Raw genomic sequence first — 20,220 nt, 5'->3', positions numbered from 1 at the left:
CAGGTTTTGATATCATTGGGATCTTTGTTGTGGTTCATTATGAAGGGTCTAAATAATGCTTTATTTCACATGTTTCATAATTAGAGTTTGAATTAGTCTGTGATCAGCGCAATTAGCCTACAGTAGAAAGAGCTTGTTTAGAAACAAAAGGAAGTCTACAACCAGGAAACGTCTTTGTGTGTAGTTCCAGGCCCTGTTGGTCGCTTGAGCTTTACAGAGATTTTGGACACGTCTCTGAGAGTTAGCTGGGAGGAACCTGTGGACAAGAACGGCATCATTTCTGGTGAGTGTTTTTGACCTTTATGCTGTTTTTATTGATATGATACTGTAGAAATAATGGGCAGACATGTCACAATAATAAAGGAAACCACTTATATTTTGCAGCAATAAGTCTGAATGAATTTATTTGCACCAGTATTTGCAAAATTTAGTTTTGGGCAGGGGTGTGAAGTAACGAATTACAAATACTCAAGTTACAGTAATTAAGTAGTTTTTATTAGTAATTGTACTTTTTTGAGTAGTTTAAAAATTGTGTATTTTTACTTTTACTTGAGTACATTTTAAGTGATGTATCGGTACTTTTACTCCGCTATTTTCCTCCGTTTGTGGTCGTTACATGCTTATTTTAATTTTATTTTTATCCATCAACGTGATTGGATAGAGAGATAGTAATAGGTCTCGTGACTTTCATCAAATCAAATTGTGCATAGAAAACTTTAACCGCCAACTGTTTATCACGGCTGCTGGAAGCGCATTCTTCAAGCATCAAATCAGTCGCATCTTCCTCTAAATTAATATGTTAAGGTAAGTGTCGGATTTCTGATGTAATAGGTGCACCTACACCAAAACTTTTTTTTTTTTTTTAATCCATTTTATACAATCCGCCTTCAATTAGTAAGTGCACTCGTGCATAAACAATTTTCAAGTTCAACACTTTTTGTTCCATTCAGTTGTGGATGCTGATGATTCACCGAGACCGCCGCGGCTCAGCAAAGAGATATGCGTGTGTGTGTGTGTGTGTGTTTTCCTTTGAAAAAGTTTCCCCAGAAATACTTCGCTATTTAATGCATTTTTCCTTACAAATTGTATTATTTTTACTTGAGTATATTTTTTCAGTACTCTTTCCACCACTGGTTTTGGGAATGATGAATTGTTCATTAGATTTCTGGTTGCTGTTAAATGAAATCTAATCTGCCCCCCTCTGTTTAAATGTAGCTGAACGTTGCATTAGACAGAGCAGGTGAGCCTGTGAAGGAGCTCCATTTTCATTTGGCAACTCTCGGGTGTTCGTATAGCTTTATTAATGGATACACTTCTATTTAACACTTCATTGAGTATTTGCACAAAGGCAATTATGGCGTTGTTGTTGTTTGCGTTCAGTTGGCAGAAACAATTTTCACTCCCTGTTGCATAGCTGTAAAGGACGCTTTTGTGATTGTGTGTGTGTGTGTGTGTGTGTGCGTGTGCGTGTGCGTGTGTGTGTGTGTGTGTGTGTGTGTGTGTGGTTGTGGTTGTCTCTCCATGTGACTCTGTGTGTGGGCGCAGATGCATGTGTTTTAGTATTCCAGGAGTGCTGTTTACAGTATCCATATTGTGCTGGAATCATTACCACCAGAAACGAAAAACACAAACAGATCAAAATAAAAGAAATGTTAACCATGATCAAAAGATCTGTAAGCATGAGTTGACATTCCAGCCTAAGACAAGAGCATGAGCCTGTTAAGAACAATTCCAGGTCATAAAATCAAGAGAAAAAATAAGAAGATTTTGCTTTTAAAGAAAAATTTTTAGGACCATTAATATTGTTGTATTGTGAAATTATTTTAAAGAGAATTAAGCACATTTTCCACTAAGTTACCATTACTGAAATTAATTAATTAATTAACTGCATAAAAAAATTTTTTTTTTAAAAACGGTTATTTCTTTTAACTTTTTTTTATAAAGCAAATAAATGCAGTCTCGAGCATAAGATATATGATTTTATTTTATAATACTGTAAAAATCTTTGAGAATAATGAAAATTAGAAAATAAATAATGGCAATGCGAAGACATTACTGTGAATAAATAGTAAGTAAAATATTTCTACAGTGACCAAAAATGGCTGAACCTTTAATGTCATGAAAATAACGTCACAATGCAAATCATTTTAAAATTAAGTCTTAAATACATGGGTTTATTTTCTGTATTTCTTGTAAATTTCTTTTTTTTCTTTCTTTCTTTGTTTTGGCATGAAATCACTCATGACATCTCAATAATGCAGAGAAAGAATTAGATGTGGACTAACGAGGCAGCAGTAGACTGATACTGGACATAGATTAAGCCGAGTGAGTTGCAGAACGGCTCTGGATGTAGATTGAGAGTATGGAGACGAATGAGATCAGACATACATTAGACTAAATAGCTCCTGTCTATATCAATGTACACAGCATTGTTGCTCTTTGAATGTTGCCTAGGCCTGCTCTCCCAGCGCAAAGCTTGATTTATGAGCGCCTCAATGGAAAAGGACATTCAGCGATTGGAAACAGTGCTGACTCTGGGAGAAAATACTCCCAATAAACAGCAAATTACATAGGATCTCTGCTGGCTATTAGTCTCAGTTAGATGAGGGTTAGGGGCAGGGCCCTAGGTCTAGACAACTCTACAGCACTTCCCCATTTCACCCACCTTGTTTGTTAAAGAGAGATTGTTTATTTCAAGTTCAAGACCTCAGGAAAATTCCTCCTGCTCTGGTGAGTTGTCATCCCAGGTTGAACTTGGACGAGACGCCCCAAATTGACCCATTCCCACAGGTTTTGAGCTGTAAAGTAAACTCAAATGACTTTTCAAGTTTTAATGAATGTGATGGTGCTTTGCAGGTTACCTGGTGTCCTGGGAAGCTCAGGGGAAGAACCAATCACGAGTGGCGCGTACTTTGGCCAACACCACGTTAGACTACAAGGTCACCGGCCTGACGTCCCTCACTACGTACACGTTAGAAGTGGCAGCTGTGACAGAGGCGGGCGTAGGAACTCTAACTTCCTCCACCATTTCATCTGGAGTGCCACCAGGTCTGTTGTAGCTTTTGAACATAGACAATTAAAAATAAAACCTGCATCACAGGAGTTACTCTTCCTTATTTCTGCATGAATATTGTACACTAGCAATATAAGAATGATGTTCTTTTAAGCTGGTCTTTTTTGCTCAGGAACTGCGAAGTTGTTGCCCATGCGCTGCCATAAATCAAATGTGGCACTGAAGGAGAAATATTCATTTGCACCGTATTTAAAGCAGGCTTTCTCTCGCTGAAAGAAGGCGAATGCTGAACTGGCTGAATGCCGAGCCAAAACCATAATGCCTGCTGATAAATTGCATATTGTGAGACATTAGGGAAACAGACGTCTACACATCTCAGTGGGGATTTCAGGCAGATGTGAGACTATCGTTTGTTATTTGATTTAATTCCAGTGTAATTTCATCAAAGGTTTCTCGAACCAAATGAGACTTTTTATCTCTGCACTTCAAATGAATCGCAAATATCTTTTTTTTTTTTTTTGACTCAGTCCCTCGTGCAACATGGATCTACACAGTGTTATTAAAAATATTCCAGCCATGATTTCGAAATGTTGACTGGTGTTTGCTTTAGAAGGCATACTTGTGAATGTTTTGTGGTTATTGATTGCTGTGATGTTAACTTTTAACTTTTGCTTCATTCCGGTTTCACGCAGAACTTCCTGGGCCTCCATCAAATTTGGTTATTTCCAAGATCAGTTCACGATCTGCTACGCTGAAGTTCCGTGCAGGGGATGATGGGAAGACGACCATCTCCAAGTGGATCGTTGAGGGGCAGGTGAGTCATATTTCAGTTCTTCTTTATCCGATCATTATCCGCCTACCATCTGAAGCTGTACATCCTCACAGTGCTCCCTGATGAGTCTTCACCAGCAAATAAAAACATTTTACATGATAATGAAACGTCCCTGCAGTGTTGAGCAAAGTACTTATGATGATTTGTGCAGGCTTTGTCTCCTAATCCTAGGAATGTGCATTTCAGCTTTTTTGACAGCTTGATGGATAAATCAGTTGAGTTCTTGAGGATTTAAGGTGGGACAGTGAAGCAAAAACTACCTGCACTATTTTTATTTGACAGTGGACAATGAACAACATTTTTGGCTGTCGCATGGTGTCTCACAAGAAAAGAATGAATGAATTAATGAATAAATAAAATTACAATTAGCTAAGTTCTTCTTTAATTCTGATTTGTCGATCAACGAGATTTTTGGCTGTTGTCTCACAAAACGAAACAAAACAAAACAAATAAAATAAAATAATTTCTTGAGTATTCAGAGTGAGAGCAAAAAATATCTGCGCTGCTTTTATTTGTCAATTAGTGTACACCACACAATGGTTTTTGGCTGTTGTATCATGTTTAACGAAACAAATCTAAACTAAAATAAAATAAAATAAAATAAACCAGCTGAGTTCTTGAGGATTCAAAGTGGGACAGTGGAGAAAAAAAAAAAAAAAATTGCTATTTTTATTTGTACAGTAGGTCACCAAACAAGATTTTTGATTGTTGTATTGTGTCTAACTAAAAATAAATAAGAAAGAAAGAAACAAACAAACTAGGCAAGTTCTTGAGGATTTAAGGTGGGACAGTGGAGCAAAAAAAATTTTTTATTTGTTGGTCAATGTACATCGAACAACAGTTTTGGTGTTTGTTTTGTGTCTCACAATAAATAAAGAATGCATGAATGAATGAATTAATGAATGAATAAAAATGGAAAATGTTAACTCATAATCTCACTTTGATTCAGCCGATCTGCTCATCAGTTTAGTATAAGCTTCAGGTTACACCGTGCTCATTTAGTAGCTGTCATCACAGGGCTTTAAAAACAGCCAGCATGCAGACTTATCACACATACGCGATTCACTTCCACTCAGCACTTCCATTTCAACCTGAATAACAGCAAGTTCCAGTTGTGATTGCCCTCCACGGCTCAGAGATGTATTGAGAGTACATCCTCACCCTTTCCACATCGCCTGCGACTTTTGCAAAAGTGATGACAGATTGAATCACATGACTGACTCCTAATTTGTAATCGACGTCAACTCTCTGAACTTGACGGCGCCGGCCCGGAGCTTGCAAAAGGAAGCATCTGCTTTTCATGTGAAAAAGCTTTTTGCACTTGAATTCCAGAGTTGATTGAGGCCGGGCTATCTGCCGCTGCAGAAATCTGTCACCGAGCGAGAGAGACCCCCTGCATACGCACCAGTTATGAAATACAACGGCAGTCTCCAGCATAAGGTGCCACGCGTCCAACATCTATCACGTTGGCATAAATGCTTACCGCATACAGTACACTCCACTGGTCATAGTAAATCTTCCTGAGTGCTATGAGCTTTGATTGGTTTAGACTTGGCTCGCACAATGTGTTTGAAATGGGGCAGTGGCTGGCACTGTCCTGGACTCAATTGAAAAAGCTTTAACCTCTCTCCGCTCTGCATTCCTGCTGAAGGCCCGTTCCCTACAAAATACTCTAAGAGGCTTTGACCTGTGACGTACCGGGTATAATAAAGTGCAGTGTGGGGATTTTTCTTCTCCTTCTTTCATTTACTTTGCTGCTTGGACTCTGCACTCGACAAACGCTGAGAGATATCGTTCTCAAAACGGGGGTGAAAAATGCCTCTTTCAAGATGTTTGGAAATGCCGTGGCAGATTAATGTCCAGGTAGTCTCATGTAGCCAGACTACTGCCATAAAGTCCACTGCTTATTCTGGTGAAGAATCACCCATCTGACTGATACATAAAATGACTAACCGCTTTTACTTTTTGACATTTTTATGACGTAAATCTCATTTACCGACTAAGTCTTTAACAATTTTTATAGAATTTGCAGTGCTTTTTGTAGCAGCCCTGGAACTTATAAACATGATTTTTGTGTCCTGGTGATAAATGAGTGAATATTGATTTGCAATTTTCATCAGATGGTCTGTAGGATTTTTCGAAATCTATTTAAAGGACTGTCAAAATCAATGTACAAACTGAAAATATTTATAGGATATGTTTAATGCAGTAATTTTTAAAAAAATACTTAATTGGAAGATATTTATTGTGAAAAACAAACACATTTGAAATGAACTGAAAATCTTACTCTTCAGATTTATTTCCCTATCATCACTCTATTAGTGTGTAGAATAAATGATACAAAGTGAACATCTTCCAGAGAATGTTCTAATCATTTGTTTTGGGTTTAGTACAATGACAGTACAAAAGCCAATTATTTTAAGATAATGTGTTATCTTTAAAAATAATAATAGAAATAATACCAAAATAATTGGCTTTTATATTGTTATTTTTCTAAGACCATAAATAGTCTAATAAAGAGTAAGACTTTCAATTTATTTAAGATGTGCTTGCTTTTCACAATAAATGCTGTCTTTAAAAACATATTTAATGCATATTTTAAGTTAGTGCATTAACTTTCACCCTTAACATTTGTATGAATGGGTCTGTTTTAGAGAAAATAATACAAATGCATTCATGTTTTAATATATCCCTCACAAGAGGATCATCATATGTAGGGGTCGTTGGTATTGTTGGCACTGATTGTAACAGCAGGGCTCTCTGTCTTCAGGTGGGCAGTATCGGGGAAGAGGAAGAGTGGAAGGTGTTGTACGTGAGAGAGAATGACCCTGAAGCTCAGGTGCTGGAGGTGCCCAATCTCACCCCGTTCACACACTACAGGTCAGTGCTGTTTCTCTACAAACACACATTAACTGCATTAACACAGAAATTGCCATGTAAACAGCATTTTCATTTACTTTAATCTGAATAAATACACATTTGAAGTGAGCCTAATCAAATTAAGACATGTAGATTACTCCAATTACAGTTGCATTACTGAAGACACGTATACAGCTTAATCAGATTATGATCCTGTGCCTGCATAAACAAATCGAGCGGTTCACAGTTCTGGTCAGCACACTATGGCAATGTTTTCGCTTTTGTATTTATGCCTCTGATCTTGTTATTTTCGGCTTCTTTCCCTGAGGATTCTGTCAATTCATTCCTTTCTTCTTTCTTGTTCTTTCTGATCTTGACGTCTTTGTCTTATGCTGAAAAAAGACTATTGAACTTAGATGTGCTACAGAATTGCTGAGACATAGTGTGTGCATGAAATATATTTACACACAGAAAACACTGTATTTTATGCATGGACTTCAGAAATCACTACACACTGCAAGTTCTGCGAGTGACAGTCACATCTGAATGATCGCTCTGTGTGTGTACAGAATACAACACGGTGAAAAATCACTCCAGAACTTGCGATGGTTGACATAGTGATAACCATAGCTACAATATAGCATATGGCATCTTGTGGATGTAAGTAACAAACATGGATGCCAACTGTTTAACCTATTTGGTGTTGTTTCTGCCAAAAGAAATAATAGAAACTAGAGACTTATTAATATTTATAAGCTGTTTTGTATATTTGCTAAATGTGATTCACAAATGCATATATGCCAATTCACATTCGCCAGAAAAGTTTATATATTTGAAAACATCAGCTCACAGTAAACTAATTCATATTCACAAAATATGATTACCAAATGCACAAGATTCACAAATGCATAGAACAGTTCATAAATACCCAAGTTTGTTTGCACATTTCTGAAAGTTTCTGCATGTACAAATCGATTATTTCATCTACATTTGCAAATCATCGTGTGTGAACCGCTGTGGATTTGTGTTTGCCTATTTTCAGAACGGACATTCTGGACATTCTCTTTAGCTAAGATGTGAGATTTCAATTCAGATTCAATCATATTATTAAATATACTTGTAATCGTAATAGTGTGAAAATATGCTTCTATGTACTTTTACTATACTTCATTATATATATATATATAGAGAGAGAGAGAGAGAGATAGGTAGATAGATAAATAAATATATTTAAGTAATTAATTAGAATTAATAATTTTTTTTTTAAATCACAGTATTTATGGTGTCAGATTATTAAAAAATATAATTTAGCACGATTAGACCAACAATTAAGAAAATTGTGCTAATCAATACTTTATGTGTCTGCCATAATAGTCATCTCTGAATCATCTTCAGTTGGAGAATATTCTCAAAAAATATGAATATATGGAATTAATTGTGCTTTATTTGAATAATCAACTTATGTAATTTATTTAATTAAATATTTTAATCTATTGACTTCCCTTATTTTATATTCATCCATTTATTTTAAATGCTGTATGCCAGAATGCGCTACACATATACTATTATTTACCATATAAAAATTATATTTTGTAAAATTTTATCTATGTACAGTGTGATGATAAATAACAAATACAAATAATACAAATCAAATGACAGTAGTTTATCAGTAATCCTAAAAAATAACACTGCCAAACACACATGCTAAAAAACAACAACTTACTTACACATAGTAAGAAACAGAAGCGAAACAAGTAATAGGAAAGAGGAGAAATAAAAAGTGATACTTATTTGTCACATGTAAACTGTTTAATTTGAATATTGTCTTATTTACAGCACGCCAATAATCGTATTCTTCCATTCGGTGAATATAAAGTTATTGCTGTTATCTAAACAGGTTTAATGTATGACTTCATCCGTTTGTTTCAGACAGCTTGAATCATCTTTGAGCTTCATGATGAACTGCTTGCCTCCGTGTTTTTCTCTACTCCGCAATTTATGTCAGATCTTATGGATGTTGCCGCAGCCTCTCCATTTGTTGTGCTCACTGATAAACTGTGATTTCATGGTAATTGGTGCAATTATAAAGTGAATTGCAGTGAGCACATGCACAAACATAAACTCTACTCACAAACTCTACTGCCATCTACTTTCCCATTGGGAAGTCTTACCTGTGTTACGTTTTAACGAAGTGACTGATTAACTTGGTGGTTACAGGTTCCGAATGTGTCAGGTGAATATCGTGGGCCCGAGTCCGGTGAGCATGCCGTCCCGTGTAATTCAAACCCTGCAGGCTCCTCCAGACATGGCACCTAGCAGCGTGACGGTGCGCACGGCCAGTGAGACCAGCCTCTGGCTACGCTGGGTGGTAAGTAGCATTGTGGTTAAAAATCTGGGCTGTAGAGTGTAGGTTCAAACCCCCAAGAGAGAATTTATCACCACTCATTGTTACAATATCATCATTGTGTCCTTGAGTAAACAACTTAACCTCAGTTTGCTCCAGAGGGCTGTAGAGTAAAACAATACTCATCAACTCATGAAGTGAAGTGTTTCATAACTATTTCTGTGACTTTTATCAGTCAAATGGTTGCTGTTAAGATATAAGATACTTCAAAGTTTAATAGGTGTAATTCAGCAGATTCATATCATCTCTGAGAAATATGAGGTAAGCTAAGTGCATTATATTCAATTGAGTTCATTTTTTGTTTCTTTCACAGAAGTTAGAATGACAAAAAAAAGGATTCAAGGAAGCTATTACATTGTAACTTTCAGTCCTAGTGTTCTGACAGGCTGTCATTATCTTGTATCACACATGAATACAGGCTAGGATGTTGAAAGCAGGGTGTTTTTAGGCATCTATCGATTTTCAGCTTATATAAAGACTGCTGACATGTGAGAGCTAGTGCCTAAATTGAGTTCCTCAAATTGAAGCTCTTTACCTGTCAGATTAAAAGCACATGAGAGCTGATGTTTTGCCAGTTTGTGACATCTCACTTATCTTTTGGCACCCAATCAAAATCGTTCAGTTGATTTTTTTGGGCACGTAAATGATGTAGCATTATTAAATATGCATATTAAATATAAATATGAGATTTATAGGAGCATGTATATTTAATTGGGTTAGGATGAGCTCAGATTGCTTGCATTAGCAATAATCAGGACGCTGCTGAGACTGTGTGTTTCAGAGGCCGCACTGTTTATTTTTACACAGTTTTTTTTTTTCTTAGTTTTTGTCTAATGAAACAAGTTCTTTAAATTTAGTCTATATTTTGTCATATTCTTTATTTTTAGTCCTTTTTACCCTGAAGGGCATATCATTTTAAATTTCAATTGAAGATACAGCTCAGAATTATATATGTGTCAGTGGTAAAACGGTAAAACTGTGTCAGTGTTCAAACATTTTATAACATACTACACTACTAAAGTTTGGAGTTTGTAAGATTTTTGTAATGTTTTTGAAAGAAGTGTCTTATGCTCACCAATGCTGCATATATTTGATCAAAAATACAGTAAAAACAGTAATATTGTGAAGGTTTTTTTGTTTTGTTTTATTTTGTTTTTTTGTTTTGAATTTTAAAAAAACTCAATTTGAATATGTTGTAATTCCCGTGATGGTGAAGTCTACAGTGCCACATGATCCTTCCGAAATCATTCTGATTTGCTGCTCAAGAAGCATTTCTTATTATTATCAGTGTTGAAAACAGCTGTGCTGTTTAATATTTTTGTGGAAACTGTGATACATTTTATTTTCAGGATTCTTTGATGAATAAAATGTTCAAAAGAACAGCATTTATTTGAAATTTTAATAAATGTCGACTTATTTAAGACATAATAAATGTATTTACTGTCACTTTTGATTAAATTAATGTGTTCTCATTTAATAAAATTATTAATTTCTTACAAAAAGAAAAAAAATCTTACTGACCCCAAACTTTTGAATGGCAGTGTGTAACATAAAATGACCATAACAACATAAACATTTATTAATTTAAATATGTATGAATACATAAAAAGATTTGTTACCAAAATACATCTTGTGAAAACTGTTCATTCGCTTCACCATGTGTCAAAAGGTGTATCATTCACTTTATGAATACAGATGATTAATCTTATATAAGCAGTTCTCTGTCAGTAATTCTGTTGACTTATTACGAAAGTGATGTTTCCTCGCAGCCACTGCCAGAGACCGAGTACAATGGAAATCCAGAGAGCGTGGGCTACAGGGTCAGAGTGTTGAGAGCGGACCTGCGGGGGGAAGCCAGCACACGATTGGTGAACGACAGGCTGGAGAGGGAGATCACCCTGGAGGGTCTGGAGGAGTGGACCGAATACCAGCTGCAGATCCAGGCCTTTAATTCCATAAGCCCCGGACCCTGGAGTGAGCCCGTGAAGGGACGCACGCGCGAGTCAGGTGAGGACACCCAGTCGGATACTAATACAGGTTGATGAGCCCAATGGGACACAGAGACATGTTTGCCACTGTGATGCAGAGGGAGCATCTTGAAATGTCCATTCTCAGGATAATCATGTTCTCAAATGTAAACAGGTGGTTCACAAATTGAAATTTTATTTATTTTATGTGATCACCATAACAGCCCCTCACAACACACTCATGCTGTCTGACTCGAGAGCTGCTCTCTGCATGCCTACACTGCAGATAAGAAGCAAGGTGATTGGCTGCCTGATGTCGCTACTTATCTTTACCGTTTCTCCCTGCAAGATTTATGGCCCCAAATGGCTACAGTGTAAACTTCAAAAATATGATATTTAAAAGTGAAGTGTGTCATTTCTGTGTGACTGGTGATATCAGACTGAATCGTAAATATGTTGAATTTTTTTGTAAACAATGAGAATGATGTGTACACATGCAAAAGACAGCACTGCAATGCCAGGGTTTTGTGGTTTGCTTGCAGGGCATTGCTTTGCAGTTGTTGGGGTGTTCTGAGCGATTGCTAGCCCAGGTCTAAAGAGGCCAGAGAAATTAATCATTTTATTCAATAAGGAGGCATTACATTGATCAAAAGTGACAGTAAAACCATTTATAATGTCATAACACATTTCTATTTCAAATAAATGCAGTTATTTTGAACTTTCAAAGAATCATGAAAATAAATTTATCACAGTTTCCACAAGAATATTAAACTGTTTTCAACATTGATGATCAATTCAGTATATTAAAATGATTTCTGGAGGATCATGTGACACTGAAGACTGGGGTAATGATGCTGAAAATTCAGCTTTGCTATGACAGGAATAAATGACATTTAAAAATGTTAAAATATAAAATCGCTATTTTAAATAGCAATACTATTTCAAAATATTGTTTTTACTGCATTTTTGATCAAATACATTAAGCCTTGGTGAGCATAAGAGACTGTTAAAAACATTTTTAAAATCTCAATGACCCCAGACTTTTGAACGTTAATGAACTAGTAAATCTAACAGTTTTTTTCTTCCCATTTAATTATATTTCCACAAGGTAAAAAATTGTAAGTCTGATCACTTTAAGTAATAGTCAACCTCCTCTCAACAAGCCACAATATTTGAGAAGTTTCTTCAAATCCATAACCGTTAGTATGAGCAAGCACCACTAATGACTGTTTAAAAGTTTTAAACACCCTCAATGTCGTCCATGGTTTGGATGAACAGGTTATCTCACCCCAAACTTATCCAGTTGGTCAAGTAATGAATAAATAAATGAGTCAACAAAGTTGGGCCGCTCAAACAGATTGCAATTCCATTTGGTGCCACTAGTGGGTCATCATTTGGAAGGCTGCGCTTGGATAACTGTAATCAGAAAATGAAGTTTGTCTGTGGAGGGAGTCATTATATAATTGTGTGGCTAATAGCCGACATGTAGGGATGTTCTGGGCTGCCCATGCTGCCTGATATGAGGCCTAGTGTTAAAGGTTTGCCGTATTTTAGTGGTCTGTTCGCTGTCTCCTCACGCTCATACTCTTGTTTGCTGCTCACACGCTAATGCTGTTTGCTTTCTTTTTTCCCTTATGACATTGGAGAGGTGACTAATCCCTGTGAGTTTACTCAGTACTCGGGGCCGTGTGTTAAGGCACTGTGCGATAAGGGAGTGTGATTTGTCTTTCTCTGTTTGTGTAGTGCCGTCGGGGGCTCCGGAAAATGTGACGGTGGAAGCCATGAGCTCCAGTCGCATCCTGGTAACCTGGGGCCCGGTTCCTGAGCACGAGCAGAACGGCAACATCCTCGGATACAAGGTGGTTCCTCGTGAGAATAGCTTCTGCCTTGTTGTTCTGTCTATTACATTCTTTGTGATTTCACACAAATGAAAATGAACTCACACTGATGTCAAGAAGTGCACTGAGGTTCTCTGAAACAATGTCTGCTGAAGAAGCCCTTGGCTGAGTATAATAAGCGTCTCAGAAGTGAATAAAGGTTTTTTCATGTAAGATCAACCCCTTAAACTGTGTTGTGTATGATGAAATGACATGAAAGATTTGATGTTTTCCCCTCTTGAGAAAAGGAGGCATTGTTTTTATTCTTCACTGAAATCCAACATTTCCTATAATAACTACCCTTTGCAGCTGTACTATACATTTCTAAAATGAAACCATCAAATATACATATATTTTTACATACATTTCACATTTTATTTTATTTTTTCTTGTGCCATTGCCATTTTTGCCTTTCCTTTAAGTAAATTTAGAAAACAATTCAAATATTAATGTTTGTTCCAGTACCTTTTCATTTTAAGTAATGAAATGGTTTAATAATGAATTCATTGAAAGTCTGACCCATGCAGAAAGACAAATATTTGCAGCTAGATCTTGATGTGCACCCATGTGTTCGGAGAAGCTTCTCTGGTTTAAAGTCAACCGTAATTAAGGCAGGAGGCTTTATAGAGAAACAGCCTGCTGAACAGTGGCCCCAGAGGAACAAACCTCATGCCATTCAGCTTTACTAACAGCTATCCCTGTGCGTTTCCATTTAATGTGATCTTAAATTAAAGTCAGTCACAATCACAAAATCACACAACAGTGATGTGAGCTACAGGTGCGTCTCAATAAATTAGAATGTCGTGGAAAAGTTCATTTATTTCAGTAATTCAGCTCAAATTGTGAAACTTGTGTATTAAATAAACTAATGTAGTTTGATTTGTATTAGTTATCTATTTTAGTTTTAGTTACAGTTGTAGTAATGTTGTCATTTTATTAGTTTTTTATTATGTCTATATAGGTTTTTTATTAAGTTTGTTTTATTTAATTTGAGTTATTTCAGTACTTCAACATACAAAATGGAAATGAAATAATATATATTGAATGCATTTATATACATGTATATGTATATGTGTGTGGTTGTACATACACATATGTAGTTTGATGCAGTAATTCATGCAAAAGGAGCCCCTACCAAGTATTGAGTGCATGTACAGTAAATGAACATACTTTTCAGAAGGCCAACAATTCACTAAAAAATTTTTTTTTATTGGTCTTATGGAGTATTCTAATTTGTTGAGATAGTGAGTTGGTGGGTTTTTGTTAAATGTGAGCCAAAATCATCACAATTAAAAGAACCAAAGACTTAAACTACTTCAGTCTGTGTGCACTGAATTTATTTAATACACGAGTTTCACAATTTGAGTTGAATTACTGAAATAAATGAACTTTTCCACGACATTCTAATTTATTGAGATGCACCTGTATAATCATGCTTAATATGCTTATTCTTTCAGGTTATGTACAAAGAGAAAGAATCGAGTTCGGAGGCACAGGTGAACGTGGTTAAAGGCAATCTGACGCAGTCTGTCTTACTGAGGAACCTGCGTAAATACGTCCAATACGAAATCCAAGTTTTGGCTTTCACACGAATCGGAGATGGGCAGCTCAGCAGCCCCCCAGTCCTGGAGAGGACCAAGGATGATGGTGAGCAACTTTTCATATTTCACCACTGAGATTCAATTTAATGACCACATAGGGAGTTTAAACGAATATTTCTCCAAAAATTCTGTCATTATTTACCCACTTTCATGTCATTCCAAAATAGTGTGTTGTTGTTATGGTTTGAGAGAGGCGGGGCATAGAGGACCTACAATAATGTACAGTATTTGAAAAATAATGTGTTTTTTGAACATTAAAGCATGTCAACATATTCTGTTACACCAAATACACAAAATAATGATCTTTAAAAAAGCATCATATGACCCCTTTAAAAGAAATCATCAACGTTTGTGCAATATTCCAAGTCTTCTGATGCTTTGTGTGAGGAACAATATAAATCATTATTCTCTGATAATCTTTTTGCTAGTGAACTGAGAGAAATGCTATGATCATTGAGTAAATGAGTTGAAGTTGAGAACCAAAATGAATTAACTCTGTTCTTTTCAATGAACCAGTTGATCTGGTTCACAAATTGGACTGATTCATTCACAAATATGGGTTCAACTGTCAGCAGTTATCAGGAAATCACTGGGGAAGATAAATTAAGGACTTAAATTTGGTTTGTTTTCTTTTACAAATTGTGTGACCTCATTAGACTTGTGTGCTGGTACTACTTAAGGTGTTTTTTGTGTGTGTAAAATTTGTGTCGCTAAAAGATCACTTAACTGTCATTGTTTAAAAAAGGCCACCTTAAGAATTTTCCAAGTACAGTATTTAATTTTTTGTTCCAGGAAAGAAAGTCATACAGGTTTGAAATCCATGAGGATGAATAATAACCAAATTTTCATTTTTCAATGAAGTATCCCTTTAATGCTGTAACTCTGTTTTATGTGCACACTCCTTGACCAAGCAGTGTAAGTTTATGAGCTGTCATGAGTAATGGGCATTTGCTCTGCGCACCAGATTGCACAGATTGATGTGGCCTTGGATTTTAAAGAATAAAAAAAGATGAAATGGCATTTAGTCTTAAGCTTTTCAGACACTTTTTTGAAGGTCTTCAATAGCTTTTGAAGCTTCATTTGTTTTTGGTGTACATTCTGTGCCTTTGCATTCGCTTTAAGCCGGGCTCAGACTACAGGAGTTTTTAAATCCTAACCCATTACGAAATCTGGTTGCAGCACACACATAAGGAGAATCTTTGAAGATTTTCTTTCCTCAAATCTTAAACACGCACACACTACAAGATTTGAAAAATGAAAACATGTTTGATATGATCAGAGCGGCCCCGATTTGTGTGTGAGCAGATCAGAGGTGCTAGATACGATCTGTAAACCTCTCACATTACCTGATAATCTGCGCCGAACATCGGAACCGTCCAATGTCCTCGCTAAGATTTTTTTCTCTGATTTTCGGGAGGGGAAAATTGGGGATAAATCGCCCAAAAACTCCTGTAGTGTGAGCCCGGCTTTAGTTGATTCGCTCACTGTCCTTTTTAAGACTAGATTTGGTATTAGACAGGTAAACTGATACAGTAAACTTAATACAGACTCACAAACTCACAAATACAAACTCCGTTGGCGAGGACGGCCTCCAAATGTTTACTTTATAGACTGCAACTTAAATAGACTTTGAAGGGCTGGCTGAATTTGAGGAATGAAAGCTTTCAGAAGAGAGGTATGATAAGTTTGCTTTCCATTACAACAGTGATTCACTCCGGTCAGGATTACAGACAGTTAACAGTTGAAACTAATGCACTCTTATATGAATGCTATACAGCCAACAAGGCCATAAGGGACAGACTACAGCAGAAATATGTTTTTGGGAAATGGCACAAATAAGGCTCCCCTCAAGGTTGTTCCGGAGAAACAATTGATATACGCAGTGTACCATGAGATTTGCCAGATAAAGCAATATAGTGTGCACATATGAAGTGCTGAATTGTAATTTATCTCTTGTTCAAAGCTGATTTAATTCATTCAAGCATGTTATACTTGGAGACTTAATATTAAATATAAACCAGCTGCTTTCAGTTCTTTACTTAGAAATTATTCAACGGAAATGGAGGAATAAAATATATTATTGAACTAGACTGTACCACACATGCAAAACTAAGGCGAATCAAATGTAATAGTCTACAAATCATCCATTTAAAAAACCCATATCAGCCAATTACTAATGTGAATATTGAGAGTGACAACTGTATCTTATTTTTGATTAAAGTTCCAACACTTGTTTTCTTGCAGAAACGTCGCTCTATAATCCATAACAAAACTGAATCAAACATGCAATTCAAATCTATCTATCTATAAGATGTAAATGCTGCAATGATGTGAATATCTTAGTCTGGATATGTTCTCATGTCTGGATCTTGTCATTTGTGTATATGGTACTGTTAATGTAAATATTATAAGTCATAAGCTAAAATAACACTTACTGAATCACACGTCACATTGCGCAGTTTTGTGCAGTTTTGCTTGCCTCACAAACCAAGAATCTTATCACGAGAGAGGACATCATGGGGGATAGCAATAGAAGCCTTTTCCCCCAGCTTGTAAGAGCCATTTAAAGAAGCCCACTATGTGAAATACAGGGGTCAGCCCTTAATCCAGCCAGCTACAGAGTCACATTAATGGAGTCTGCACGCCCGCGGTCAGCTCTTTGCTGCTCTCTGAATAAGAGATAACAGGTTTCTTTTAAACGTGGCTGTAAATGGAGCTCCCCCTTGACAGACACAGAGAGCTCGGGCCTTTTCACCGCCACACTTTTATGATGGAAGCACAGGGCCAGGGCAGCATGTCCCCCCCGTCTGTGCTCACTCGACCTTGGCAGCAATTATCTGTGTGTTTGCCTTTTAAATTCCCCTCCAGAACAGACCTAATTAAGGACTGATGGTACAGCACCATTTTATCCAGGCCCAGGATGCCGTACGCAAGGGGGTTGGAGATGCTACAGGATGTCCATCCTGTTTCGGCCGGACGTGAGTGATTGTCCTGGCTTTTGTCTGCAAACCTAAACATCCTGTAATTGGATTTAATCAGAGCCATATCAGCAAAGCAGGCAGCAAATTGGACGTTTCTTTTTTGAGTTGCGATTAGATTAGTCTGCCTTAAAGTCGTTAGAGTTTGCACGTCTCTGAAAAGATTGGCAGGAAAGTGCATTTATTAGCGACTCGCTTAAAGAAGTAATTAATAAACTGATTTTCTAATTGTAGATTCACGCAGAGTAAATGCACTCGAGTCATGAGTCGCGCATCATAAGTAGTTAAAAGACTCCTCATGTGCGTGTAATCTCCATATAAACCTCGTGGCACGCGGAGAGCTGATAGAAGGATGATGAATGTTAGCAATACATTGGCAAGAGAACGAGATCTTGGGAAAAGCACGCTCTACTGTAAGAGCTTCTTCTTGTGGACATGTGTCCCTACGGTCCCACACACTATGACTGCAAAAAGCAATACAAATCAAATTGCTGTCAGATGTGTTAGATTTATAAGTTCCTTAATGTCCAGGAAATGAAACATAGAATCCGCCTAACCGACCACATCGACTGGGGGAATCCAGAGAGAATTAAGGAAGCAGTCGAGAGGTGGCACAACGTTGATTGTGTTTGTTCCACATTTGTACAGCACGACGATTCTCGTACAACACAGCAGCGGTGTGTTTGCAGTGTCGTTTCCTGCTTATGTGTTTGTGTGTGTACCTCAGGCACAGCACCGGCCCACCACCGTTATTGGATTCCCTCCATGTTATCTGTCCTGTTAGTGGATGTATAGGCCTGTCAAAGACGCCTTGGAGAGAGAGGAAAGTGTGTATGTTTAGAGGTGAGACACATCAGCAGGGGAAGGAAACATCCTCCTTAATCAAGGCCTTTAGTAGAGCCCTCTTTTAGCACCGGTGGCACACTGTGTCCTTCAGAGTAGGGCACAACAGTCATTACATCCTCCAGTCATCATTGGTCTCCTCTTGTAGGCAGCAGGTCGCCCCTTGGCAATGTTTAGCTCCAGTCTTAACATACAATGATAGATCTCTGGTCATCTAGCGGAGCATGTGACTCAGCGATGGCCTGCTTTAGGAGGGGTAGAGTGAGTAGGTGTGCCATGTGGCAGCACTCATGGACCAGCATGGATCTAAATACTCTGGTCAAGGACAAGACGACAAAGTCAAAGGGAAAAACGACCAGATTTTGCAGCTTGCTAGAGCAGATTTGAATTAACAAACCACACACTAAGTAGACTTTGGCATGTAACTCGTGCATATGAATTATACTTCAAATTGCATGGCTTGTAGAGTAATTTCTAGGGAACAGAACTGCTCGGAGCACCTTAGCAACCACATAGCAACACCCTGGCAACTATCCACAGCACCCTAGCAACCACATTCTGTAGTAATGTGCTAACAACCACTTGGAACATCTCTAGAAATTACATAGCAACACTGTGGCAACCACCCATAACACTGTAACATTGTACTAACAAACATTCAAAACATTTAACAACCGCATAGCAACACCTTGACAACCACCCACAACACTCTAGCAACCACATTCTGTATTAATGTGCTAACAACCACTTAGAACATCTCAAGAAATATCATAGTAACACTGTGGCAACTCATATATTCCACTCACGACATTGAAGCATTGTGCTAACAACCACTCAGAACACTTTAGCAACTGCATAGCAACACCTTGACAACCACCTACAACATTCTAACAACCTCATAGTAATGGGGTAATAATGACTCAGAACATCTGAGCAACTGCACAGCAATACTTTTGGCAACCGCTTATAACACCTCACTATCATACTAACAATCACTCAGAACACCTTAGCAGCTGTGTAGCAATGCCTTGACAGCCACTCACAACATCTAGCAATCACCTTGAATACAACAGCACCAACATAGCAAATCCCTGGCAATCACCCACAATACCCTAGAAACTACATAACAACCACTCAGAACTTCTTAGCCACATAGCAACACCCTAACAACAACCTACAACCCCAATATCCACTCAGAATACAATGACAATGTGCTAATAACCACTCAGAATGTCTTAGCAGCCACATAGCAACACTCTGGCAAACACCTATGTAACAAAGTTCGTAGTTCGGGAAGAAGGAGGCGGGAACCGGCGAATGCTCAAAGAAAACTTTAATAAAATAAACAAACACAAAATAGCACGACACACTGCCGCTTGGTCCTCAACCGGCTGAGAGGCTCTCACTCGCGGTGCCATGCGATGGTACTGGACATCGTTGGTGTACGGCCCACCGCTCCTCCGTCTCCTGGCGGACAGCGATGGCTCCTCCTGTTGAGGGCAGCCGGCAGCGAGTCCCCCGTTCCCTGCGAGTCCCCAATCATGGCGGACGGCAGCAGGCTCCGGCCTTCTGGCGAACGGGGCCGACTCCTCTGCTCCCTCTCGGACGGCAGCCACCCCTCCTCGACCCAGGAGCGCGGCAGCGAGCTCTCCGTCCCACCTAGTCTTCCATCGTTCCAGCACCACCGCCTCGGGCAGCCACCGGCGGTCTCTCCGCTTGTTCCTGCTGCCCGATCTCCTCAGCACCGCGATCCCCCTCAGCAGTGGGGCTCTCTGACAGCGTGTCCCTCCTTCCTCCCAGGTTTTGGCACCAATGTAACAAAGTTCGTAGTTCGGGAAGGAGGCGG

General features: G+C 38.0%; 1 protein-coding gene across 1 annotated transcript in view; it reads left to right on the top strand.

The window, feature by feature from the left end:
• The window catches only part of LOC107720071 (protein sidekick-1-like), a 185,524-nt gene that overhangs the window by 126,744 nt on the left and 38,560 nt on the right, over positions 1 to 20,220 (top strand). The window contains exons 19-26 of the mRNA XM_016527675.1: positions 185 to 283; positions 2,857 to 3,048; positions 3,706 to 3,827; positions 6,616 to 6,725; positions 8,922 to 9,072; positions 10,878 to 11,115; positions 12,819 to 12,934; positions 14,410 to 14,599. Coding sequence (XP_016383161.1) covers positions 185 to 283; positions 2,857 to 3,048; positions 3,706 to 3,827; positions 6,616 to 6,725; positions 8,922 to 9,072; positions 10,878 to 11,115; positions 12,819 to 12,934; positions 14,410 to 14,599 — 1,218 coding nt within the window. The remainder of the gene's footprint in view (positions 1 to 184; positions 284 to 2,856; positions 3,049 to 3,705; positions 3,828 to 6,615; positions 6,726 to 8,921; positions 9,073 to 10,877; positions 11,116 to 12,818; positions 12,935 to 14,409; positions 14,600 to 20,220) is intronic.

The sequence above is a fragment of the Sinocyclocheilus rhinocerous genome, unplaced genomic scaffold (assembly GCF_001515625.1).
Source record: "Sinocyclocheilus rhinocerous isolate Xijiao unplaced genomic scaffold, SAMN03320098_v1.1 scaffold273, whole genome shotgun sequence".
Lineage (NCBI taxonomy): Eukaryota > Metazoa > Chordata > Actinopteri > Cypriniformes > Cyprinidae > Sinocyclocheilus > Sinocyclocheilus rhinocerous.
This window is presented reverse-complemented; position numbering and strand designations above follow the sequence as displayed.